This window comes from Ascaphus truei, chromosome 4, assembly GCF_040206685.1.
Source record: "Ascaphus truei isolate aAscTru1 chromosome 4, aAscTru1.hap1, whole genome shotgun sequence".
Classification (NCBI taxonomy): domain Eukaryota; kingdom Metazoa; phylum Chordata; class Amphibia; order Anura; family Ascaphidae; genus Ascaphus; species Ascaphus truei.
The window spans coordinates 24,479,568-24,505,510 of NC_134486.1; the positions used below are offsets into that span (position 1 = coordinate 24,479,568).

Consider the following 25,943-nt stretch of genomic DNA (forward strand, 5'->3'; position numbering starts at 1 on the left):
ACCCCCCAAATACATTCTTACAGTACGCCCCAAAATACATTCTTACAGTACCCCCCAAATACATTCTTACAGTACCCCCCAAAATACATTCTTACAGTACCCCCCAAAATACATTCTTACAGTACCCCCCAAATACATTCTTACAGTACCCCCCAAAATACATTCTTACAGTACCCCCCAAATACATTCTTACAATACTTCTGCATTCCTGCCTCATGGCTCTTCCACACTGCTTCCCGCAGGCCTGCCTCTCCCTCTCACTGTCTCGCGCAGGGGCATTCTCTCATGCCGGCACACGCCAGAAACTGAGCCCAGCTTCCAGCGAGCACTAACGTCAGAAAAACGTCAGAAAAAGGCCCTGCATGGGACCGTAAGGGAAGCTGGCGAGAGCCCCGAAAAGTTCGTTGCCCCCCTACTTTTTTACTTGTATCGTACATTTTTCCTTTTTCCGCTTCTTTTTGTTGTCACGTTGTTGTTATCCTTCACCCCCTTTATTCACCCCCCAACCACTCCTCTCCCTCCACATTATTGTAGTTGCTTCGCGAGATGTGATCTCCAGACCCTGCATTTGAGTATAATGTACCGCTGCTACAAATGTTGCTAAATATATCTTTATTGACTTATTCAACTTGACAATTGTCTATTGTATCTATCTGCGTGCTGGGGCCCTTCTGTATAGTATATCTGGGCAAAGGTCCTTCCTGCTTCCCTGCACCAATTTATTTACATTTTATATCTACACATTTAGTTCTTTGTGGAGTGCTACGCAACAAACACACTTTTTGTTATAGCAAATGTAGCCATGTATAAAAATGGTATACAGTTCTCTCTCATACTGGCAGTAAACCTGGTAAGTATGCAGGATTGCCAGCATCAATCATGGAGGTTTGCCCTCACACCCTGGTGAGGTATCATATGTACACAAGGGGAGTGGTAACATGCTCTGTGTCCACTATTAGTGACATAAGAGGTGTGGCTTTTCCCTAAGTTATATAAGACACAGTACTGCCCAAAGTTAGTTGGTTAAGCTGTATGGTTCAATAGTGATGATTCAGTTCTGGAGGTCTGCAGCAGTTAAGGCTGTCAGATATAGTCAATAGCATCTACACTGTGATCAGTGACCTGACACAGGTGGTGATCTCCCTGCGGGGAGAGGTGACCTAACTCCATTAGGAGGACATGACCTTCTGAAGGGATGAGCGGTATCACAATGAGCGGCTAAGTATGACCGCTGTGAGGGGCAGTCTGTCTGACCATGCGAATAAAGATGCCCAAGTTCACCAAACTCTTGCTGTGTGGGAGTGAAGTTCGTGCACAGGAGGAGGCACCACAGAGGAGGTCCTCATCAGATACATCCCCCTGCGGACGCAGAGATCCTGAGGAGGTGGAGGCGCTGCACTGGATATAGGTAGGACTCTAAGCACACTACCTCAGAATGCCTGTCATGCTGATATCCCCACTACGATCACGCGGGAGACTCAGGAATCCTGTACACCAGCAGGTGCACCACAACATACATGCATGTAATGGGGACCAGTTAGACCATAGGGGCCAATATGAGATTGGGTGGGTCCAGAAAAACCGTTACACATACAATGTTGCTTTCAAATCGTTGATATAAATCACAGTCTTATCAGCGTGAACGCCCTACCACAATCTGGGATTCCGAGCAGTCTACAGCCCGAGGTACCGATTATACTGTTTCCAACTGAAAGACACAGACACCCACTCTACACATACATTGTTGGACTTAAAACTAAAAGTAACCGATCAGTGGGGCACGGAAGCGGAGAAGTAACAAGAGATAAACTCCAATGTGATTTATATCAATGATTTGAATGCAGCATTGTATGCTACAACTTTCTTTCTCTGCACAATATGTTTGTATGTTCCGGTTACACTGACATGTTCTATTGCTTATTGCAACAAGTTCAGGGCATCATCGGATCTACTATTAACATACAATATCAGTCCCTCTCCTAACAGGACTTTTACTATAAGGACACTTTTTTTCTTATTGCGCCTAATGATGTATATATCATAGATATCAAGGTTTCTGTGTTAAAACCAGCATTGTGGCTGCATTTTTAAGAATATATTACACTCTATTGTATCTGTGCACCTGATATCTTTGCACTCAGGACCAATCACAGAACTGCTTACATGACCAGAGAGGCGTCATCTACTCCTTAGCAAACAAAGAGGCAACCAATTATAGCCCTCCATGATATGATGTCAGAGGCATACACCCATCTACAATCCTGTATGGTGATTTCTGTTGCTGCTTTGCTGGAAGTCTCGTGAGATTTGGATATAGAAGAATGTCTTTGCATTTCTGATTGGCAGAATGGCTCACTCAGACCAATCATAGACCTGCTTACATGACCCACCCTTAACAAACGTGGGTTTGAGTCAATCATCTTGTTAATGGATCTTATTCATCAGCAGTGTTTTCCTTTGCTGCTCGCAATATTATTGGTTAATGTGATTTACCAGCATCCTTTTAAACCCTTAACGGACGTTATTACATCATGCCCCTGGACGAAGCCAGGGTGCGAAACGTACGTCGGGGCTGTATTTGTTTGCACTCCCCTTGGACCCCCCGCACTTCAGTGTGAACCCCTGCTGGACACCCCAATCTGCAACCTATACCATTCCAGGATTCCTCCTAAGGACTTTCATTGCTCTGCAAACACATGATCACTTGCAAGTATACTCTGCATTTGCTTTTTGCTTGTGGTTTTCAGGCTATGTATTGCCTCATTGTGGCTGATTGAGTGGCTAACTGAGTGGTTCTGCATTAGGGGTTAAATCCTTTGTCAGCAGTTATTTGGTCACAGTATTTAGCTACCTTACATAGAATTCCCCACTGACCGGCCAGTCTATACATTGCTTAGCAGGTTAAACATTTGTTTTTCATGCTCTGCACATCATATATGGTTTATGTGTGTTCCATATACCATATTATATTATAGTAATTTTATGGTGTAAAGATACCTTGGGGACTGTTTTATCTTATTTTGTGTAATTCATGTTTCTCTAATAAATCAATTTATATATCACCTTTGCTTGTGTGCTCTTATAGGGACCCTTTTTCTTTTTCTTTGCTGGTATATATATATATATATATATATATATATATATATATATATATATATATATATATATATATATATATATTCTCTAACAGTGAAAGTAAGGCACTCTTGCAATACACTGTGCCAAGGTGTCACGAATGTGTAGGTATGTATACAGTGGCGCACTTACCTGGTGCTGCCCTCCTCCCTCAGCGTCATTTGATGCAACGCCATCACGTTGCCATGGCAACGTGCCACTGCGCATGCGCGATCGGCACTTGCTGCCCCCTCGTGCGCATGCCGGCCGCGCATGCACGATCGTACAATGCTTTTGATGTATAGAGAATGTGGGTATGTGTGCGCGCGTACGCGTGTAAATCATAATTAATAAAGCGCCCACAGTGTGTACAGCACTTTACAAAAGGTGTATGTTGAGGGGGAGTGTATAATAATGGTGCGGATATGTGTTGAAATGTAAGAGGCTGCTGCATTTCTGTCCATGTGTGTGGCTACTCTGTTGTCCCTATTGGTTTAAAGGGATGGAATGACATTGTACATATGTATGTGTAGGACAGGTGTGTGTGCATTCATATAGCGCAGTAATTATAGACATGGGCTTATGCACACGCACACATACACACACAAACATACATACACACACATTCATACGTAACCCCCTGTGTCTGCTACCCCCTACGGAGGTGAGTATCTCCAGAAGCAGGGGGTCCCCTAGGCTGAAATGGATGGGGTTAAGCTCCGGAGACCCCCTGCTTCAAACCTGTGTTAAAAAACAAAAACTTCCAGCCTGGAGTGCCTCTTTAAAGTAGAGAAGGATATAAATACACAAAAGAGGTGTAATTATGATGCTGTAATTACGCAGCTCAAGAGAGCTGTTAGTGATGAGAGCAAAGTGCAATTATTCACCCATAATTACACATCGTAGCGTGTCATTGCACTTATACAGCGCCGTGCTGAAAAATCAGTGCGACAGGCATTGAAAAATAACACGCTGGTGTATATAACAAGCTCCCGTCTTGATAAGGATCAAGTGTAGGGAACCTGTTAATGATGTATTTTTACATTTCAGATTAATCTGTTTGCCAGAGAGGTTAAAACCACCTCATACCAGAGAGACATTTTGATGGTAGAAACATCATGTCCACTGACAAATAGTACATGCACCACATAACCCCCCTCCCCCCTCCCCAAAGGATCTGGGCAAATATAGGTGCAGAGAGCTTGGATTCGTATGGGGCATTTATTCAAGTCATGGTGCTACAACACTGGGACACTTCTGGTGCAAAACACAGCAACAGATTCCCCCAAAATAGTAATGCATCAAATGTTAAAACAACAAACAAAACAAATAAACCTTGATGAAGACTGAGCCACTGATTGAGCTACCTGTGCTGAAGCAGAGATATCCTGAAAACCTGACCTGTTGGTGGCCCTTGAGTTGCCCACTGCCGATGTACTGGCCGTTTCCGCTTCTCGTGCTTCTCATTCTAACAGACTGCGCAGAACAAAATGTATCACTGTGCTCTGCCACTTCTGCATTGAAAATGGTGAACAAGAAGTCATGAAGGTAAGGTTCAACAATAAGAAATCTCACCTGTATGTATTGGTCTCTGGCACTCTCCAAACCTGTACCCCTCTGTGGGTGCCTGTTCCCACTAACACACTGAGATTAGACTTCTCATAGGCATCATCGCAGAGCTTCTGACTTGGTCCGTGTGGTCCACTGGCCCCACATGTAGTGAAAAGCCAGTAGCCTGGAAAGCAAAGAGCAACCAATCACATTGTCTGAAAGAAGAACGCTGTTATACTTCAGGTTCGTTTGTCATTTCTACTTGGGATCAAAAAGAAGAAGAGAAAACAATGCAACGGATGGGTGTTCTGGAGTTCTGGAATCGGAACCCCCTTGAGTTTGGGGTGTTGGATTCCATAAGTCTGAGAGTTCGAGGATAATCCAATCCATGGCTCGGATCTAGCGGTCTGAATCGGAGGCAGAAACACACCAAACTAGTTAGCAAAACAGGATTCAGTGATCTGAAGCAAACCCATATAACGCAATACATCAGTAACACTATAAATCTTTCAATGCCTTATGAGCAGGGCTAGGGAGGAGCAGGAATGAGCCAGAACACTTTGTAGCAGCTGTAAGTGGTAAATAGAGAGATAAGAGGGGGCTAGTGAGAGAAGGGGAGTAGAGAGAGAGAAGGGGGAGGGTGGGTACCGGTGTCAAAATAATGTAACAGTAGGATGTGCAATAGTTGTCAGTACCGCTAACAGTATGGTAAATGGCAGTGTGGAGGAGTCTCATACATTTAGCGCTCCCACTGAGGTGACACTGGTCACCTTTTGTATAGTTAATCTGTTGCATTCATTTAATGTAACCATGTATATATATATATTGTGCTCATTTGCATGTCATTTCCCAGAATCCCTTGCTGCAGTGGAAGCACTGTATGCTAGGTGATACTGGTGAAAAGCAGGGTTGCAGACCTGTCTAAGACACGTGAATGTGCTCACAAGAAATATTTTTGTTTGCTATATATATACACTGTACACTACTTACTGTAGAATTATATAGGCATTTTAAAATACAGGGAGCCACATACATGATACAGCGATAAGACATGAATAAACTAAAAAAGGGAATTCCTGCCCAATAAGCTGACAGCCTATTGGTATGGTGTGAAAAGTACAGCAGTGATGCTGCATACAGTCCACATCTCTCTTGGTTTTCTCACACATAAAGTTCAAAAAGACCCCAAAAATCGACACATTGTTAATGACCAAATAATAGAAAGCTTTTCTCTATCCCTCCATGACTCTGACCTGAGGGGGGTTACACTAATGGAATAAACTTATTACAAATGCCAAACATATAGACCTCTCAATTCCTCCAAAACGAGGAGGTTGCCCAAGTGCACGATTCTGTTCAGTGATGAACCCGAAGACGTTGAACTAGAATATCGTTTTGTATTATAGTACTGTTCCAAAGTGCGGGGAAACAGTTTCAGGCGAGGAGAATTATGGGAAACTCCGTTTAAAATGTTTATTTTTTTTTCTTTAGCATTTTTGGAACAATAAACTTTCACAAAAGTTTGACCATTTTATAAAATAATAAAGAAAAGAAAATCACAACAACATAAAAAGCATCTGAGGTCGAGCCCTTCTCGTATTTTGTATTGGATCCAAGTTTTGTTTTGAAGCTCACTTCAGAGTTTGAATTGAATTTTCTGACTTTTGGTGTTCACATCTGACACCTGAATCAAGGACGTGTGATGACCTGGTCAAGGCAGAGATACGGGTGCCTGTGTATATTTGTCTCTGTGGTTAAGTTGTTCTGAGTATAAATATGATGCCCTTATGGGTTCTATCAGGAATCACAAGGCAGAACTGCATAGCATTCTAGCACCCAACTAGGGACAATAGCTTGTACAAAGCAGTTAAATATTAGTTAACAGGACATCTTGGACTGAGATCTAGAAACAAGAGTCCAGCTATGGGTATGGTATGCAGATTACTGCACCTGATGTGCATACTGTAATTCAAGGAAGTTTTAAGTTGCCTAAAATCTATTCTAGGTGGAGGCTGCTATCCCTTATTTAAGATGACATTGGTATGTTTGGTTAGCTGCCTATGCAATCCTTTCTGCCTGCCCATGTCTATATAAAGTAGCACTACATACAGTGGTGGAATGACTATATGGGCAGCTGGATCGTCTGCAGTAGGACGCCAACCATCAGGTGCCCATCCTCCACACTCTAGAACACTGTTCCAGCACTTATTTTAGCAGCCAATGCAGCATTTCTAAAGTCCCCCCTGCCTGCATACCCCCTCCTCAGGCTATACCTGTGGTGCGGGGCCTTCCCACGAGGGTGGTGGCGAAAGCCAACCAAGGTGGTCCTAACATGGAAGTTACGCCCCACCGGAAGTCAGGCCCAACTTCCGCACCACTGCCTTGGTGGGCTCCCTCCATCTCCGCCACCGCACTGGCTCCACAGGTAAGGTCCTGGGGGTAAAGGCGAGGGGGTCTTTTTTGTTTTTTTTAAACTTACACCAGGGCTCACCGGTGCCAAGTTCTGCCACGGACTAGACACCTCCTGGCTGGATAATGCCTTTCCTGTTCGGAATCACTGCAACCCTCATTCTTATATGTTGTGCAGGATAATGGTGATCATCAGTCCTATGCCCTTAAACACGGCTCATAATGACCGAATTAGTGGTATAAACAAAAGAAACGGATATCCGTAACTAAACAATGCATCTATCTATAACCACCAATCAAGCTTTGGGAAAGAAGTAAACAAATGATTGATGCAAACATAACAAGCAGGTAATTGCTGCCATGTGGACGGTTTGAATTTATATTCAATATTCTGTCCGATATTCCTACTGTATTTCCAGTTTGATAAAGGTTTGCTAAATTTGCCTTGAGTTACTGAAGTTAATTCCTGGTTAGAACTGGTGATTTATAAAACTTAGAAATAAAGAAACATCATTATGTGAAATAAAGAGTTTGATACATACTTATAAATATTGATTGCTACTGACACACATGATACATGTTGCAATTATTGCTCCACATACACACTGAAAGCAACAACCAGGTGCTCCTTATGTGATGTATTTGGTGATAAAATACCAAGTGTAATAAAGTGCCATGTGCAAATCACAAACTCATGGTGATTAATCAAAATGTGCCTTTAAAATTTGCACTAATATCAATCGTGAACATAAATAAACATTAAATCATGATGAATTAAAAAAAAAATAGATTTGCTACTTATAAAAATTAAGGCCAGGCTAATTAAATATTTAGTAATTGGGGAAATCTTAAAAACCTGGCCTGTTGGTGGCCCGCGATGACCAAAAATGTGCACCCTGCCCTACATCTAGGAGGTGGTAAGATTGTAAGCAGCAACAAAAATCGATGTTTAAAGGTAATATGGTCATGTTATTTATGGCTTATGCACAATACACCTGAAATAAATACACATAACATACTTTGATATGTTGATTATGACGGCTTGCTGAAAAATAATAATAGGGGAAGCAGGACGGGTGTTAGAAAGTAAGACTAGTACTTCTGGATACCTGCTAATGTGCAACCGATACTCTGTTGCTGTTAGTTTCAGCTGGATGTGCAACATGCCATCAGCTGTCTCAGGTCGCTCAGGTACTCTGTATCATTGCAGAAGAGCTTAGTCATTTGAGTCACGGGCATAAAGCTACTAGATTAGTGATAACAACCAACAAGACCAGATACATCAGACATACAACAGTCTAATAGGACATCAGCATAAGTGCCGCTGTCCCCTTTACCTGGAGTGTAAGGGTAGAGATTGGTGATTAGATGGAGATCTTCCTCCTGCTCCTCCGCTCCTGTGTCATTCCTTTTTTGACTGCTGTTCTCCATTAATAAATTGCTTGAAAGGTAAGACGTAGTTTGCTGGGATATTTCTCCATTACCTGTGGAATTGCAAAACAATCAATTTTTTGGACCGGCCATGTTTAAAGAATGAAGATGTTTGGGCATAGAAATTATTATTTTGAATGGAATAATGGACAATGTATCTTTTAAGAATGGTTAACTTCAAAATGATTTCATTGACAGGTAATGTAGACACTATTTTTGTATTCTAATCAATAAAATACTCCACACCCTCTAGAAAAAGTGTTTCTCGATCCCAAGCAGGACATTGTTTGAGGTTGGCCAAACAATATTATATTGACATATAATTCTAAGTTTTCCGTTTGTTTGTATGTCAGAAGCATCGATATCTCACAAACGGCACACCGTAGCACAACGAAACGTTCACTGTACATTCTGTGGCGGATTTGTAGGTCAACGCATCAACTGCACCGACACACTTTATTCGAGCAAATACCCAGTATGTACCTGGCAGATACCTGGTATGCGCCGCTCCTCACCTCTGACAAGCCCCGTTGCGTTTGCCTTCCCAGCCTGGGTTCATGCCTGGCTGACGGGCGGCTGATCTGTTAAATGATAATGATTAGGATTTAGTAGGCTGCAATGCTTCGCGTGTCTACCAGATGGCATAAATTCATGAATTGTAATGCAGTATATATATATATACTGTGCAGTATTGCAGCCAGCGGGAATAAAATGCTTCAATCCCTGCCTGGAAAATACCTCAATGCACTCGGGCAGAAAACAGTCACAAACCTCAATACACCCGGGTATACCCGAATTCGTGGGACTAGCCGAGCTCGAATAAAGTGTGTCGCCAGTGTATTATGTGACTCACCTCCCAAATTATGGGCATTCTAATGTCCAGCAAATCTCTTAGTGCAGGAGCAGGGGGGCGGGGGGCGTGGCTACTAAGGGAGGGGGAGTGTCAGTGCTTCAGTGCTGTGTGTGTCTGATGTGAGATGTGCAGGGGAGATGTGCTGAAGGGGGGAGGGGGAGAAAACGGAGTGAGTGAGGGGGGAAGAAAACGGAGTGAGTGAGGGGGGGAGAAAACGGAGTGAGTGAGGGGAGAAGAAAACGGAATGAATGTGGGGGGGAGAAAACGGAGTGAGTGGGGGGGGAGAAAACAGAGTGAGTGGGGGGAGGAGAAAACAGAGTGAGTGTGTGGGAGGGGGAAACAGAGTGAGTGTGGGGGAGAAAACGGAGTGAGTGTGGGGAGAAAATGGAGTGAGTGGGGGGGAGAGAAAACGGAGTGTGTGGGGGGGGGGAGAAAACAGAGTGAGTGGGGAGGGAGAAAAGGGAGTGAGTAAGGGGGAAGAAAACAGAGTGAGTGAGGGGGGAAGAAAACAGAGTGAGTGAGGGGTGGAAGAAAATGGAGTGAGTGAGGAGTGGAAGAAAACAGAGTGAGTGAGCGGTGGAAGAAAACGGAGTGAGTGGGGGGGGAGAAAACAGAGTGAGTAGGGGGAGAAAATGGAGTGAGTGGAGGGGCGGAGAAAATGGAGTGAGCTGGAGGGGGGAAACGGAGTGAGTGGGGAGGGAGAAAACGAAGTGAGCAGGGGGAGAAACGGAATGAGTGGGGGGGGGAGAAAATGGAGTGGGGGGAGAAAACTGAATGGGGGGAGAAAATGGAGTGAGTGGGGGGGGGGGGAGAAAACAGAGTGAGTGGGGGGAGGAGAAAACAGAGTGAGTGTGTGGGAGGGGGAAACAGAGTGAGTGTGGGGGGAGAAAACAGAGTGAGTGAGGGGGAAAGAAAACAGAGTGAGGTGGGGGAAGAAAACAGAGTGAGTGAGGGGAGAAGAAAACAGAGTGAGTGAGGGGGGAAGAAAACAGAGTGAGTGAGGGGTGGAAGAAAATGGAGTGAGTGAGGAGTGGAAGAAAACAGAGTGAGTGAGCGGTGGAAGAAAACGGAGTGAGTAGGGGGAGAAAATGGAGTGAGTGGAGGGGCGGAGAAAATGGAGTGAGCTGGAGGGGGGAAACGGAGTGAGTGGGGAGGGAGAAAACGAAGTGAGCAAGGGGAGAAACGGAATGAGTGGGGGGGGGGAGAAAATGGAGTGGGGGGAGAAAACTGAATGGGGGAGAAAATGGAGTGAGTGGGGGGAGAAAACCGAGTGAGTGAGGGGGGAGAACACTGAGTGAGGGGGGAGAACACAGAGTGAGTGAGGGGGGAGAAAACCGAGTGAGTCAGGGGGGGGGGGGAGAAAATGGAGGGAGGATGGAGGGAGGGGGAGAAAACAGAGTGTGGGCAAGAAAACGGAGTGGGGGGGAAACGGAGTGAGTGGGGGGGGCAGAAAACAGGGTGAATGGGGGGAGAAAATGGAATGAGTGAGGGGGAGAAAATGGAATGAGTGAGGGGGAGAAAACTGAGTGAGTGAGGGGGGAAGAAAACGGAGTGAGTGAGGGGTGGAAGAAAATGGAGTGAGTGAGGAGTGGAAGAAAACGGAGTGAGTGGGGGGGAGAAAACAGAGTGAGTAGGGGGGAGAAAATGGAGTGAGTGAGGGGGAGAAAACGAAGTGAGTGGGGGGGGGAGAAAACAGAGTGAGTGAGGGGGGAAGAAAATGGAGTGAGGGGGAAGAAAATAGAGTGAGGTGGGGGAAGAAAACAGAGTGAGTGAGGGGAAAAAAAGAAAATGGAGTGAGTGAGGGGGGAAGAAACAGAGTGCATGAGGGGGGGGGAAAGAAAACTGAGTGAGTGAGAGGGGGGAAACAGAGTTAGTGGGGGGAGGGGAAAACAGAGTGAGTGGGGGGGAGAAAACAGAGTGAGTGGGGGGGGGGGAGAAAACGGAGTGAGTGGGGGGGAGAAAACGGAGTGAGTGTGGGGGGAGAAAACAGAGTGAGTGAGGGAGAAAACGGAGTGAGTGGGGGAGTAGAAAACGGAGTGAGTGTGGGGGGGGGAGAAAACATAGTGAGCGAGGGGGAGAAAATGGAGTGAGTGGAGGGGCGGAGAAAATGGAGTGAGCTGGAGGGGGGAAACGGAGTGAGTGGGGAGGGAGAAAACGAAGTGAGCAGGGGGAGAAACGGAATGAGTGGAGGGGGGGGAGAAAATGGAGTGGGGGGAGAAAACTGAATGGGGGAGAAAATGGAGTGAGTGGGGGGAGAAAACCGAGTGAGTGAGGGGGGAGAACACTGAGTGAGGGGGGAGAACACGGAGTGAGTGAGGGGGGAGAAAACGGAGTGAGTCGGGGGGGGGGAGAAAATGGAGGGAGGATGGAGGGAGGGGGAGAAAACAGAGTGTGGGCGAGAAAACGGAGTGTGGGGGAAACGGAGTGAGTGGGGGGGGCAGAAAACAGGGTGAATGGGGGGAGAAAATGGAATGAGTGAGGGGGAGAAAACTGAGTGAGTGAGGAGGGAGAAAATGGAGTGAGTGAGGGAGGAGAAAACGGAGTGGGGGGGAGAAAACGGAGTGAGTGGGGGGGAGAAAACAGAGTGAGTGAGGGAGAGAACATGGAGGGATGGGGAGAAAACAGAGTGAGTGAGGAGGGAGAAAATGGAGTGAGTGAGGGGGAGAAAATGGAGTGAGTGAGGGGGGAGAAAACAGAGGGAGGGGTGGCAGAGAAAACGAAGTGGGGGGGAGAAAACGGAGTGAGTGAAGGGGGAGAAAATGGAGGGAGGAGAAAACGGAGTGGGGGGGAGAAAACGGAGTGAGTGAGGGGGGAGAAAATGGAGTGAGTAAGGGGGGGGAGAAAACGGAGTTAGTGAGGGAGGGGGGAGAAAACAGAGGGAGGGGTGGCAGAGAAAACGGAGTGAGTGAGGGGGGAGAAAATGGAGGGAGGAGAAAACGGAGTGGGGGGGAGAAAACGGAGTGAGTGAGTGGGGAGAAAATGGAGGGAGGAGAAAACGGAGTGGGGGGGAGAAAACGGAGTGAGTGGGGGGGAGAAAACAGAGTGAGTGAGGAGGGAGGAAACGGAGTGAGTGAGGGGGGAGAAAATGGAGTGAGTGAGGGGGGAGAAAATGGAGTGAGTAAGGGGGGGGAAACGGAGTTAGTGAGGGAGGGGGGAGAAAACAGAGGGAGGGGGAGAAAACAGAGTGAGCGAGGGAGGGAGGGGGGAGAAAATGGAGTGAGGGGGGAGAAAATGGAAGGAGGGAGGGGGGGAGAAAAAGGAGTGATGGGGAAATGGAGTGAGGGGGGGAACTTAGTAAGTGGAGAAAACGGAGTGAGGGGGGGAACAGAGTGAGGGGGGAACGGACTGGGAGAGGGGGAGACTGAGTGGGAGGGGGGACATGAAGTGGGAGGGGGGAGAAAGGAGAGAAGGGGGATAGAGAGAGGGTAAGGGAGAGAAAGGAGAGAGGGGGGGCGGGAGAGAGAAATGGGGGGGGGGGAGATAGCGAGCAATGGGGGGAGAGAGAGAGAGCAATGGGGGGGGGGAGAGAGGGAAGGTTGTAGAGGGAAAATGGAGACACAGAGAGAGACACACACACACAAAGAGACACAGACACACACACACACACACACACACAGACACACATAGACAGACACACACACAGACACAGAGACAGACAGACACATACACACATATACAGACACAGAGACAGACAGACACATACACACACACACACACACAGACACACATAGACAGACACACACACAGACACAGAGACAGACAGACACATACACACATATACAGACACAGAGACAGGCCCCTCCCCTAATAGCCACCCCCCCTCCTGCTCTAAAAAAATTGCAGGACAACCGATCACTCATGCTTGGAGAGCAGGTGATGTCACCGCTCTCAAGCATGAGCGAGCTCAGCGGCAGCGTGGCCGCAGCCTAAAGCAGCGTTGGGAAGTGTGCCGGCAGCAGAGGGGAGGGGGGGCAGGGAGATGTGCCGGCAGCGAGGGGAGATACGGCAGCAGCGGGGGGGGGGGGTAGCATAGAGATGTGCCGGCAGTGAGGGGAGATGCGGCAGCAGCGGGGGGAGGGGGGTAGCAGAGAGATGTGCCGGCAGCGAGGGGAGATACGGCAGCAGCGGGGGGAGGGGGTAGCAGAGAGATGTGCCGGCAGCGAGGGGAGATGCGGCAGCAGCGGGGAGGGGGGGGGGTGGGGAGATGTCAACAGCGTGGGGAGATGTGCCGGCAGCGGGGGGGGGGGATGGGGGGCGGGATGGACTGGCAGCTGGGGGGAGATGTACTAACGGGGGGGGGGGGGAGGAGGATGTGGCAGCAGCGGGGGAAGATGTACCAGTGTGGGGGGGGGGGGGCGGGGAGATACATTCCCCGGGCGAAGCCGGGTACACAAGCGAGTTGACATAAATTAAGTTACTAATCAAGTGGTCAGTCCTAAAATGTGGTCCGTCTGGGGTAGGGTTAGTGCTGCAAGCACAGATACACACTGACACACCCACTGTGACACACACTGTGACACACACTGTGACACAGAGCCACTGACAGGTCGATAATGATATGGAGAAATGTATCATGATAACGATACTTATCGCTATGAATATCTGTTCCACAGGGAAAAGGACATCAACTTTTTAAATTAATGTTAAAAAAAAAAATCAATCATTTGAAAGGGATTTGTTTTTACTTTTATTACAATTAAAAGGTGTTTTTAAATGAATGTCACATTTTAAAATATATAAACCGTTCTTACTCCCACCTACTACTGAACATCAGAGATGGGGGAGGGAAGGGATTACAAGGAACGTGGCAGACGGAAGCCCAGAGGAAGGAGGCTGCTGCTGTCATGGAGGGATTGTGAGGGATGCTTAAAATGCAGAAAAAAAATCAGTGCGAACTGCTGCTTTCAACTACAGTACATGTCACGAACTGTCCTTAAAACATCAATACAGGGCACATCCTCCGAAATCAACAAGGAACAGGCACTCCAGGGGTCTTCATACAAAAAAGAGATTTTTAATCCACATAAATCTGTGCCGGTTCCTTCTGGATTTCGTAGGGTGTGCCCTGTATTATGTCTCCCTGTTGGGAGTTATCTCTGTGCACCTGAGGCAGTTATATAGAGCCAGAGAGTGCACCTAACCTCATTCTTCTTGAAACATCAATGACATCCATGGTTGACTGACAGTCAAAATGTCAATATCAACTTACAATATCATAATTTTTAATTATTGTGATATTACTATCATAGCGGTATATTGCCAAACTGGGCTCCCTAAGGAGAGAATTGAAACCACTGTCCTAAAAACATCACACTTTGACCACTGTTTTTACTCGTAGAGGATCAAAGTACAACCAACACTACAAAAGCTTCCTTCGACCCAATGTCCGTCTGTGGACGACAAAGAGGTCCTCCTTCCTTTCATACTACTGTACAATCTCCCTTCCCATGTTGGTCAGCACGCTGACACAACACTTCCATCATAAAAAACAATGGAGATCTGGAAACACCTAAAGTATGTTTGTTTCTATTTATGGACATTTTCAGGGAGGACCTTTTTTACTTACTTGTTAGGTAACAGCCCAAGCTCAGCGACACGTTGTCAAAGGCAATAATAGAATCTGATTCCTTGTCCCATGAAGTATGGATTTCAAGCCAAAACCTGTTGGTATAAAAGGGAGCCTCATACTTACTCTTACATTTCGCGCTACATTTAAAAGTACTGCGCCTGAAGTGGGCTGAAGTCGTGAACCAGTATAGGGGCAGCATAGTAAAAGCTATTAGCAGAATGAAACTCATGATATGCAGGGATTACTCTGAAGAAACAACAAACATGCAGGTATGTCATTTTCTAGAGGAACTGTATTTAACCATGTGAGTGCCCCAAGACGTAGTTACTAAGTCATGGGGTCTGCCACTCCAAGGACCCCGTGATATGGTGACAGTGTCCTGCCCGCAGAATGCTTTTATTTCAGCATTGATCGTGTCCTGTGTTCCCTTGGAGTGCCGGACGCCAACTTGAGAATAGGGAAAGGGAAGAGGACGACTCTTCCTCTTCCGACACTCAAAGAGTTAAAGCAGAAACCCAGGTTTGTGTATTTTTTTTTTTTACCTTTATCTGAACTCTCTTGGTGCGGGACACATTACTTCAGAAGGTATTTAACTTTTTATCCTTCAGTGTTTTTGACATATATTTAGATCAGATATGGCTGTCATTGCGACATGCCTGTTGAACGCATGCACGTCAGTATCTCCGAGCGTGCTATTATTCATTGCTTTTCCAGCAGTGGGTTCGGAACTAAGGAGGATTTATTTTAGAAGGTTATTTTAGCAATAACCTTAAAGCTGCTGGGCACGTTAAAATTTATCATTTTCATTCCTTCTCCTTGCAAAAGTCCCTTAGTCCTTCGAGGGTTATGTTAGTGGGAATCAGAGAATAGAAATAGAGATAGAAATGAGGATTTACTTTTAATTTTAGTTTGAGACATTTTCCTCAAGTTTCTCAGGCAGAAAATATTGCCACCTCAAACCACACGATATAGTTGCCACATAAAAAGTGAAGGCCGATGAAGGCATGGAACATTTGAGACCTTCCTTAACTCTTTAACTTAATTTACATTCCCAACATAGCTCCATGAAAGAAATTGAGAAATGGGTGCATGTTCTGTGGCAAAACAAGCAAAGATGGCCTCAAATTTACAGTACAGTAAGAGCAGTTACAATGTGGAATTCATTACCCATGGAGACTGTGATGGCAGATACAATAGACACCTTCAATAAAAAGGTTGGACATCTTTTTAGGAAGGAAAGGTATACAGGGATATACCAAATAAGTAAACATGGGAAGGATGTCGATCCATGGAGTGATCCGATTGCCAATATTTGGAGTCAGGAAGAAATTTATTTCCCCCCTTATGAGATATTATTGGATGATATTTCCCTGTTGTTTTTTGTTTGCCTTCCTCAATATACTGTAAGTACGGATATAGGATAAAGTATCTGTCGTCTAAATTTAGCATACTGTAGTTTGAACTTGATAGACGTACATACGTCTTTTTTCAACCTCATCTACTATGTAACTATGTAAAAGTAGCAAATCTACTGCTTTCTGTGGGACTGTATGATAAAGCTTCTTCTTCTACTACTTTTTCCTCTGGAAGACTTTGATAAATAGACCCCTCCCTGTGAAAGGAGATTACATCTATTGATAAGTAATTTAGTCTAAGATCTAGGCATGCCTGGTCCTCTCTAAGGGTTAATATTTGCTTGTACTTTGTGGAACGTCAACCCCACCCACTGGAATGTTAATGAGTCAAGAGGACAAAGAACTTTGTATTCGCAGCTGCATTCAATCTGAACCCCTTCTGTGTACTTCTGCGTCGCCCCAAAGGTGGACAGCCTTTGGCGCAGGCGAAGGGCAGCTAAAGGGTGGGAGCCGTTTGCTGATGTTTGGTGATGTTAAAGCTTCTCTATTTCAATATGAAACTCACCAGCTCTTTATCCCCTGTTCCCAATTTTCCAGCTCTATCTGTCCATGAAATGTCAGTGAATTGACCTCTGTTCTTTTAATGTAACCATGTATTGTTATAACTCTGTGCCCAGGACATACTTGGAAACGAGAGGTAACTCTCAATGTATTACTTCCTGGTGAAACATTTTTTATAAATAAATAAAAAAAAATCTCAAAGCCTCCCGGCTGCAAAACTGGGCCAAATTTGGGATGCAAAAACAAAAATCACATTTATAGAACAAAATGGATCCTAATGAAAGCCACAGTGAAAAAAGGTACAACGCTATCAGTCAAGAAAGTCAAAAAACTGCCCTTAATATTTGTGATCTGTAGATTTTTGGGGCCTATTTTATTGAAATTAAACTTTCTTTGCCTTGAGTCCAGTCTCTTATTACCCTATTATATGCTTATCATGTTGTTATTAAACTCTTCTGACAAAGAATAACCTCTTTTTCCGCTCAGGACAAGCTAAAGGGGTAAGTAACAGCACAATGGACTTGGAAGGGGGATTTATTCTATAGGCAAATTAAATCAATTAAACTGAATTACTATATGATGAGTGACAAATGGGCAGTTATTAATTATCATTTCGTAATATTGGGTTAAACAGCTGTAAAATGGTTGACTTACAAAAAATGTCCTTCTCTGTTTCAAGGCTTTACACTGTAATCTACGCCTGACAATATCCCTCATTTACTCCTCTATACCTGCTCGCCTCTTGTGTTCTGCTCAAGGATGTCTTCTCTCTACCCCCTTTGTATCTAATGCTCTCTCCAACCTAAAACCTTTCTCACTGACTGCCCCACGCCTCTGGAATGCCCATCCCCTGAATATCCACCAAGCACCTTCTCTATCCACCTTCGAGGCCTGCCCCAAATCTAAGCTCTTTAACAACGCGTTTCTGCAGCGCCAAAATGCTCACATTTTACATCTGCACATACCACCTTCCTACTCTCTGTAGGCTCGCCCTAAATATCAATTAGATTGTAAGCTCTGCAGGACAGGGACTTTCCCCCCATATGTTTACTTTTATGCTTGAAGTTCTTATTCCCATTATTTATTACAGCTCATTAGTTCTCTTAACTGAAATAAACATTTTAAAACACCAATATATTGCAAAAAAAAGTTACAATAGTGCATTTAAGCTAGAGTAGTTTTTTTTTAAATTAAACTGCATTAGTGACTCCCAGTTTCTGTGTAATATTGTCCCGATTGCAGTTTATTAAATATCTCCCTATGAGCTTAGTCTTAGTCTTGTTTGTTCCTTAAATAGTTCCACTATTTTTTAGTCAACCCCCCTCTTATTTTTTTCTTTAATCTTTTAAGTGACCTCAAAACCTTCACTACTGACATTGAAATGTAGCATGTCCCCTCCAATATTTCTGGGCAGGAGATAAGAATTTAAGGTAGAAAAAAAAGTTACATCCCAGATCATTTCTTGAGAACAATTATATTTTTTATATAGCACTATATATAGAATATTTTCGGGCCATCTTTTTGGCCTGTAGAGCTTATGATGAAATGTTGCTACCTAAAGTGATTTCCCACGGGTAACTGAAATGGAAAGGGTTCAAGTACTTCAAAAGCAGAGATATTACTACTGAGCATTCCTTTACTCTGGCACATTGGCATGCTTAAGGGTGATACCATGAAGTCTTACCTCTCCAACACATCTTGAAGAGACACCACCATCGACTGCCAGACTCCTAGTCCTTCTCCGTTGGCAAAGTGCCAAAGGACCCTGCTCTTCACCTTCCCGGTTTTATTTTCAACAAGCAGTACGGAAACGTTTCCGAGCAGAAACCCTTCCAGGAGAAATGACATATGGAGCTAAAAGAAAGAGAAGGATATTTGAATAAGTAATGTATGCTATTTGCAGCTTTACTCAATGGGGCTGGGTTGAATGCACACAGTATGTATCTTGCACATTTTGCTATTCAAATCTAATGTATTTTGGATTATGAAATAATGGAGACTAAACCTGTGTAGCCAAAAAGAAGCCATGTCTTCTTTTTGGCTACTGATCTACCCTTCCTAACACATAAGCCCTGGTATAGGTGCAGGCAGTGGTAGGCCCAATCCGGGGTTTCCCCTGCAGTAAGCAGCTCCCTTGAGTGACAGGTGGCGCGGGACTAAGGCCTGTGTTCTGCCCAATCCTAGGCTCAGACCTTGGACCCTCCCCAAGGATACTTAAGGGTCTGCACATGTAAAAGTAGTCAGTGTTCTCTCTCCTGAGAGAGACTGTCCCAGGAAGCGTGTGTGCAGGGCTCTGGCCCCCTTCTATCCCCTCCCTTAGGTGAGTGGGAGTGGGGACTATACCTACTCCACCAGGGAGCAGGGGAAGAGCTAGGATAGACTCTCAGGCCTTTGCTGGGGGTTGATTCCAGGGACCATCCGGAGGAAGGGACAGAGTGAATCCGTATAGACTGTATTCTGGTTACTGTTGAAGAATAAAGCTGTTCCTGTTTTATAAAATATATTCCTGCCTGAGATTGCAATCTATCAGGGGGGGTATCAGATGGTTCTCCTGCAGGGGATTGTCTCCAGCACTCCTGGAGCCTGCAAGAGATGGAGGCGGCGCCCCAGTGAGAAAAAACCTACCAACACCCCAAAAGCCTGTCCTGTCTTCCCCAATACCATTGGGGAAACCTCAGAGCTTCTGTGAACCAGCAGGTAACCAGCACATGGCACCGTATAATAGAGTAATCTCCCAGAGGGTGGGGGAAAACCTGTTACATTTGGAGACGCTGCTGAGATGCTCAACAGGACGGGCTTTTACAGCAAAACAACACCCTCTTACATTTCTACACATACCCACACCATTGGTATACACAACCACAAACACCTTTTGTAAAGCGTTGTATACACTGTGGGCACTTTATACATTTATATTTACACACACACCACTAACATTCAGGGACCATTTAACACCTTAAGTCATAAAACGCATACTGCACAGGGGGGAGGGTAGGCTTCAGTCACAGATACATTCCAAGAGACACTGTTTTTAAGTAAACAAACTTTCTTGCTTTATCCATTGGACCATCGCTGGAAGAAGAGATCAGTGTATCTCGAAAGCTCGCACAAATAAAAGCATTTTGTTAGCCACAGAACGGTATTGTCTATTTGTTTTTGGTTATTAAGCTTGGCTAACGGGTTCGAAATCCTAACTTTGCAAACTTTGGTGTTTGTTCGGCTGTCAGAATTGAAATCTGGAACACATTTTTTAATCTGAGCAAAATTTGAGCAAAAACCTTAGAAAGACTCACCCTTTAATTGTTTTTTTTTTTTATAAACTGGGTGAACTTTTGGACTTGCAAATGAAAAACTTGCAAACTTATGCACAAAAATGTAAAAAAAAATCCTAAACGTATGAAAAATGTCCTTATTTTAACTTTTTCACATAATTAATAAAAAATCCCAAACTAATCGAGTTCTGACAAAAACACAAAGAAGAATAAAGGAACAAAGGGCACTGCGGATTTAAGCAAAATAAACTCATTTATTGAGCCAACACGACGTTTCGACCTTAGTGGTCTTTTTCAAGTGACAATGGCATGTTCTGGACAAAAACACAAAGAAAACATGATTTTATTTGAAGATATATTGTACATTATAGATAGGTGAGAGATAAAGCGGTGCATGTGTATTTTCACTCTTTCTGTGTTCCTTTTCTGCTAAGACATTGGAATTTGGACAACAAAGTATCCGGACGTTCCTCCTTCTCCTTCCGTGCACCCCAAAACTGGAACAACCTACCAGAGACTCTCACATCCACCACCAGTTTAAGTTCTTTCAAATCTAAGGCTGTCTCACACTTTAATCTGGTCTGTAACTGTTTCATACGCTCATAATATATATTTTCTTTAACTGTGCGTGCAATGTCTTGTATATAATGTATACCTTGTTCATTTATGTAACTGTATTTGTAACCATGTATTATTTTGTTTTACTCTGTGCCCAGGACATACTTGAAAACGAGAGGTAACTCTCAATGTATTACTTCCTGGTAAAATATTTTATAAATAAATAAATAAATAAATAAATATCTGCCCAGTCCCATGCTGCTAAACATTCCATGAAAAATACCAATGATGGGATCCTTCAGTGAATGTAATAGACAAAACAGAGACTTCCACTGTTTTGAAAATGGCAACTCAGCACAGCTTCAATAACTGGTTTTGTATAGACCTGGAGCTCATGCAGAGAGGCAATTTGATTTTGTTGAACTTGATACATAAATACTTTTTGCTTAATAGTCAGTTTGCTACTTTTTGTACACTATAGATGTTCACTAAAAATCAATATTTTGCTGAGTTTTTTTTATACTCACTGCTACCAGTACAATTGAAGTCTACCCTGAAGAGCTTCATATTTATTTTTGCTACCTGTAGCATAGAGGAACAATGGGACCTGCCCAAGCTGATACTATGGGTGCAGAGCTACGACCCCCTTATTGAACAGGAGTCTTTGCATTAATGAGACGGTCTTTAGGCTGTTTTACAATCAAAAAAAATTCCATCATGAAACATATTTCTCAAGATTGCCGCTATTAGTGCAGAACATTTAGAATCATTACTACAACAATTGATATATGAACACTAGCCAATATGAATGGGTGAACTTGACTTAGAATGAGTCCATACAGACTTCAGCCGTGCGGAGGCGCACGGAGGCTGAGGGAAAGCGCGCCGTCCGGGGGCGTGTCAGGGGGCGGGCCAGTGACGTCACGGAGCTGGTTTGCCCTCATTGGGCGAACCGCTCACGTGACTGGCCCTGCGCTCCCGTGAGCGCTTAAACTAAAAAAAATTTGCGGAAACATGCGCGAGCCCCTGCTGAAGCCGCTCTCATTGCGGCTGCAGGGGCTCACTGACAAGCGTCAGCGTGCCTCAGCGCGGGTCAGCTGAAAAGCGCTGACCATGGACTCAGCCTTACAGTACTCAAATACATGAGGGTGTTACCAAGAAGATGTAGGAGAAAAACAATGTTAGTCTCTTCGCTCCTCAATGTGTGAATTGGATTGAAGAAACAGTGGAAACATGACACGAAGAGTTGACCAGTATGGTAGCAGATTTGTTTATTGTGTTGAAACGACATTTAAGGGACCAAAAAGTTAAGACTATGGTGAAATTATCACATAATTGGGCTCTTGTTGTAGTGTATATTCCATTTTCACCATAGTCTTAAATTGTTTAGAGGTTTTGATTGTTGATAAAATGATACACTATCAGAATCAATAACTATTGTACAGTGTGTTGTCATGGATATGCAGTTACATGTATGTACTCACCAACACAGTTTATAATATTGGCGGTATTTAAAATGTAATATTTTCATTTTGTAGTTAGGTTTTTCATGATGAAGTTAGACTCGAAGAGGTGGCACACTTTAACGAGCACAATTACCTAAATACCATTTGGCTTGAATATAGTGCAAGGTTTTTTCCGACAATTGCCGTTCCACAAACTGCATTCGTACTATATTCGCAGCCTAGCATTTAACACAGGGGAAAAAAGATCCAAGATGGCCACCGGGCGAAACCAGTAGTCCCGACACGGCGGCGAACAGAGCGGGGCACTGACCTGAGGAGGAGGTGAGAGTAGTAGCAGCGAGGAAACCGCTTGACGGGAATCCGGTCCCAGCGCTGTGGGAGACTGGAAGCCGTGGGTCTGTGGAGCTGCAGTGAAGGGCCCCCAAGTAAGGAGAGGTGGCCATTTTGTCCAGGCGCTTCACTGCAGGCTCGCCCCCCCTCCATCCTCTCCCCCCCCCTCCCATCAATTGTTTGGCCAGAGACTCTGTCGGACGGAGGAAACACAGGGCCTCACAGCTTATCCCAATCTCTATGATGGCTACCACATGCTCCTGAGAGGGATGCACAGTGAGTTCCAGACAGGGAAAAAAAGCTAAAACAGTGATAAAATTGCCCCAGAAAAATATAAAAAAGACCCATAGGAAAGGAGCAGGAGGAAAAAGAAAGCCTCAAGGTATATTCAAGACCTTTTTCCCCCCTGTAGAACACCTTCAAAACGGTAGGGGTCGTATTATGTACGAGGTCACAGTATATTCGGGCCAACACAGTTTTTCAAACTTCCTTGTAATGTATTGATGAATAGTCTCATGTCACGTTGATGATATCAGACGGGGAAACTAATTTCAGCCACAGATTCCCCAGCAGCTGTCCATGATCAGGCTGGGACTTGCTGACAAGCATTCTGACTCCCACACCTTCTGTCCTTCAAAGGGTAATCTCCAAAACACAGACATGGGAGACCAGTCCCTTCCCATTATCCTATGTGGAACCATGGGGTACAACGTCATATCTTTAAGTTAAAAATGTTAATGTTGTAATTACCAAAGATCACACATGACTGTTGTTTAATCATAATATTTTTAAATGTATCAAAATTATGTATTTATTTATTCAATATTTATTTCTTATTCACTATTCGCTTGTGTATCTATGTATTCATTAATTTTAGTACATTAATACAGAAACACAAAAAAGCTTATATTATATTACTTCATCACTAACATTACATTCTTAATGTCGCTTTTATGTTGTATTTATGTGTGAAACACATTCCAAGTTCCCCCTAGCATTTAGAAGGTTATTTTATTTAATTAAATATCCTGGCATAAAAACTGCACCAGATTTATTGGGGGGGAAAAAAAATGGGATTTTCATGTTTCACAAACTTCTTCAATATTTTTGCACCAGTTTTGCCCTGGTATTGCAGCCAGAAGACTTTGACTAATGATCCCTGTGACGGTAGGGGGCAGCCAGTCTTCATAATAAAGGTGAAGCCCGACTGGTTACCCCTGAAAACCGTGGGGCCCTGGCCGCTAAAGCCATAAGCCAGGGACACTGTAATGTACAGTCAGGTGCGGAAATAATTGGACACTGACACAATTTTCATAATTTTGGCTCTGTATGCCACCACAATGGAATTGAAATGAAACAACCGAGATGCAATAGAAGTGCAGACTTTCAGCTTTAATTCAAGGGGTTAAACAAAAATATCATATGAAACGTTTAGCAATTGCAACCATTTTCATACACAGGCCCCTTATTTCAGGGGCTCAAATGTAATTGGACAAATTAACACAATCATAAATAAAATGTTCATTTTTAATACTTTGTTGAGAATCCTTTGCAGGCAGTGACTGCTTGAAGTCTGGAGCGCATGGACATCACCAAACGCTGGGTTTCCTCCTTTGTGATGCTTTTCCAGGCCTTTACTGCAGCTGTCTTCAGTTGTTTGTTCGTGGGTCTTTCTGCCTTAAGTTTTGTCTTCAGCAAGTGAAATGCATGATCGATCGGGTTGAGATCAGGTGATTGACTCGACCATTGCAGAATATTCCACTTCTTTGCCTTAAAAATCTCCTGGGTTGCTTTCGCAGTATGTTTTGGGTCATTGTCCATCTGTAAAGTGAAGCGCCGTCCAATCAACTTCACTGAATTTGGCTGAATCTGAGCAGACAATATATCCCTATACACTTCAGAATTCATCCGTCTGCTTCTGTCTTCTGTCACATCATCAATAAACACTAGTGACCCAGTGCCATTGTAAACCATGGATGCCCATGCCATCATACTGCCTCCACCGTGTTTTACAGATGATGTGGTATGCTTTGGATCATGAGCCGTTCCAAGCCTTCTCCATACTTTTTTCTTCCCATCATTCTGGTCCAGGTTGATCTTAGTTTCATCTGTCCAAAGAATGCTGTTCCAGAACTAGGTTGGCTTTTTTAGATATTGTTTGGCAAAGTCTAATCTGGCCTTTCTATTCTTGAGGCTTATGAATGGTTTGCGCCTTGTGTTGAACCCTCTGTAATTGCTCTCGTGAAGTCTTCTCTTTATGGTAGACTTCGATAATGATATGCCTACCTCCTGGAGAATGTTCTTCACTTGGCTGGATGTTGTGAGGGGTTTTTTCTTTACCATGGAAAGGATCCTACGATCATCCACCACTGTTGTATTCCGTGGACGTCCAGGCCTTTTTGTGTTGCAGAGCTCACCAGTGCGTTCTTTGTTTCTCAGATTGTACCAAACTGTTGATTTGGCCACTCCTAATGTTCCTGCTATCTCTCTGATGGATTTTCTTTTTTTGCAGCCTAAGGGTGCCCTGTTTCACTTGCATTGAGAGCTCCTTTGACCGCATGTTGTGGGTTCATAGCAACAGCTTCCAAATGCGAATGCCACACCTGGAATCAAGTCCAGACCTTTTACCTGCTTAATTGATAATGAAATAACAAAGGAATAGCCTTTTGGTCCCTTGAAAAAGGGGGGGCTACATATTAAAGAGATGTAATTCCTAAACCCTTTCTCCAATTTGGATGTGAATACCCTCAAATTAAAGCTGATAGACTGCACTTTAAGCCCATATTCATTATTTAACTGTAACTTGAATTTATTTTGGTACACAGACGAAATAACAAAACTTGTATCAGTGTCCAATTATTTCCGGACCTACGGTATATCTAAAACCTGGGTTTTACTTGTTCCGCTTTCCCAATAAACATGAGACTTTGGGAGTGGGAGTTTTAGGTGGGATATTTGGGTCAAAATGTGTTTATTTTGTTTGCAGGAGTTCGGGGGACAAAGTTACCGGTAGTCCCGTATTTCTCCCCGACGTGCAGGCACGTGTGTGCGAATGAATTACACCGGGGCTACACAGTGTCCCCCAGAATCCTGGTTTTCGAGCCCAAATGTCCCAGACCCATTTCCCCCACATATATAAGGTTCCACAAGAGATATATGTTTAATAAAGCAGTGTAGTATGTGTTATACAATATGTATTAATGTCTATGCAGTCAGCCCTTGCATCTACATATGTGCCAGTATGTCTGCATAGACATCGGAGTTCAAAGGAGAGAAAGGATGTCCAATGGTGAGAAGACCATTTGGTGAGTGGGGAAGAGCGAAGTACCAGGTCTGGAGAACAAAGGGCACCCAGCTGGGGCACCTTTTCGATGCCAGTCCTGGTGGAGCCTGCCCAGCGGGTAGTAATGGGTTGGCTGGGGGAAGATGCGGCTGGTAGGAGCGTTTCCAATTGACCGATTCATTTTTCCCACT

At 44.3% G+C, this 25,943-nt stretch overlaps 1 protein-coding gene across 1 annotated transcript in view; it reads right to left on the reverse strand.

Moving 5' to 3' along the window:
• The window catches only part of ALK (ALK receptor tyrosine kinase), a 797,030-nt gene that overhangs the window by 102,162 nt on the left and 668,925 nt on the right, over positions 1-25,943 (reverse strand). Inside the window, exons 9-12 of the mRNA XM_075595436.1 lie at positions 18,528-18,697; positions 14,925-15,019; positions 8,412-8,558; positions 4,690-4,849 (exon numbers count right to left, since the gene is read on the reverse strand). Coding sequence (XP_075451551.1) covers positions 4,690-4,849; positions 8,412-8,558; positions 14,925-15,019; positions 18,528-18,697 — 572 coding nt within the window. The remainder of the gene's footprint in view (positions 1-4,689; positions 4,850-8,411; positions 8,559-14,924; positions 15,020-18,527; positions 18,698-25,943) is intronic.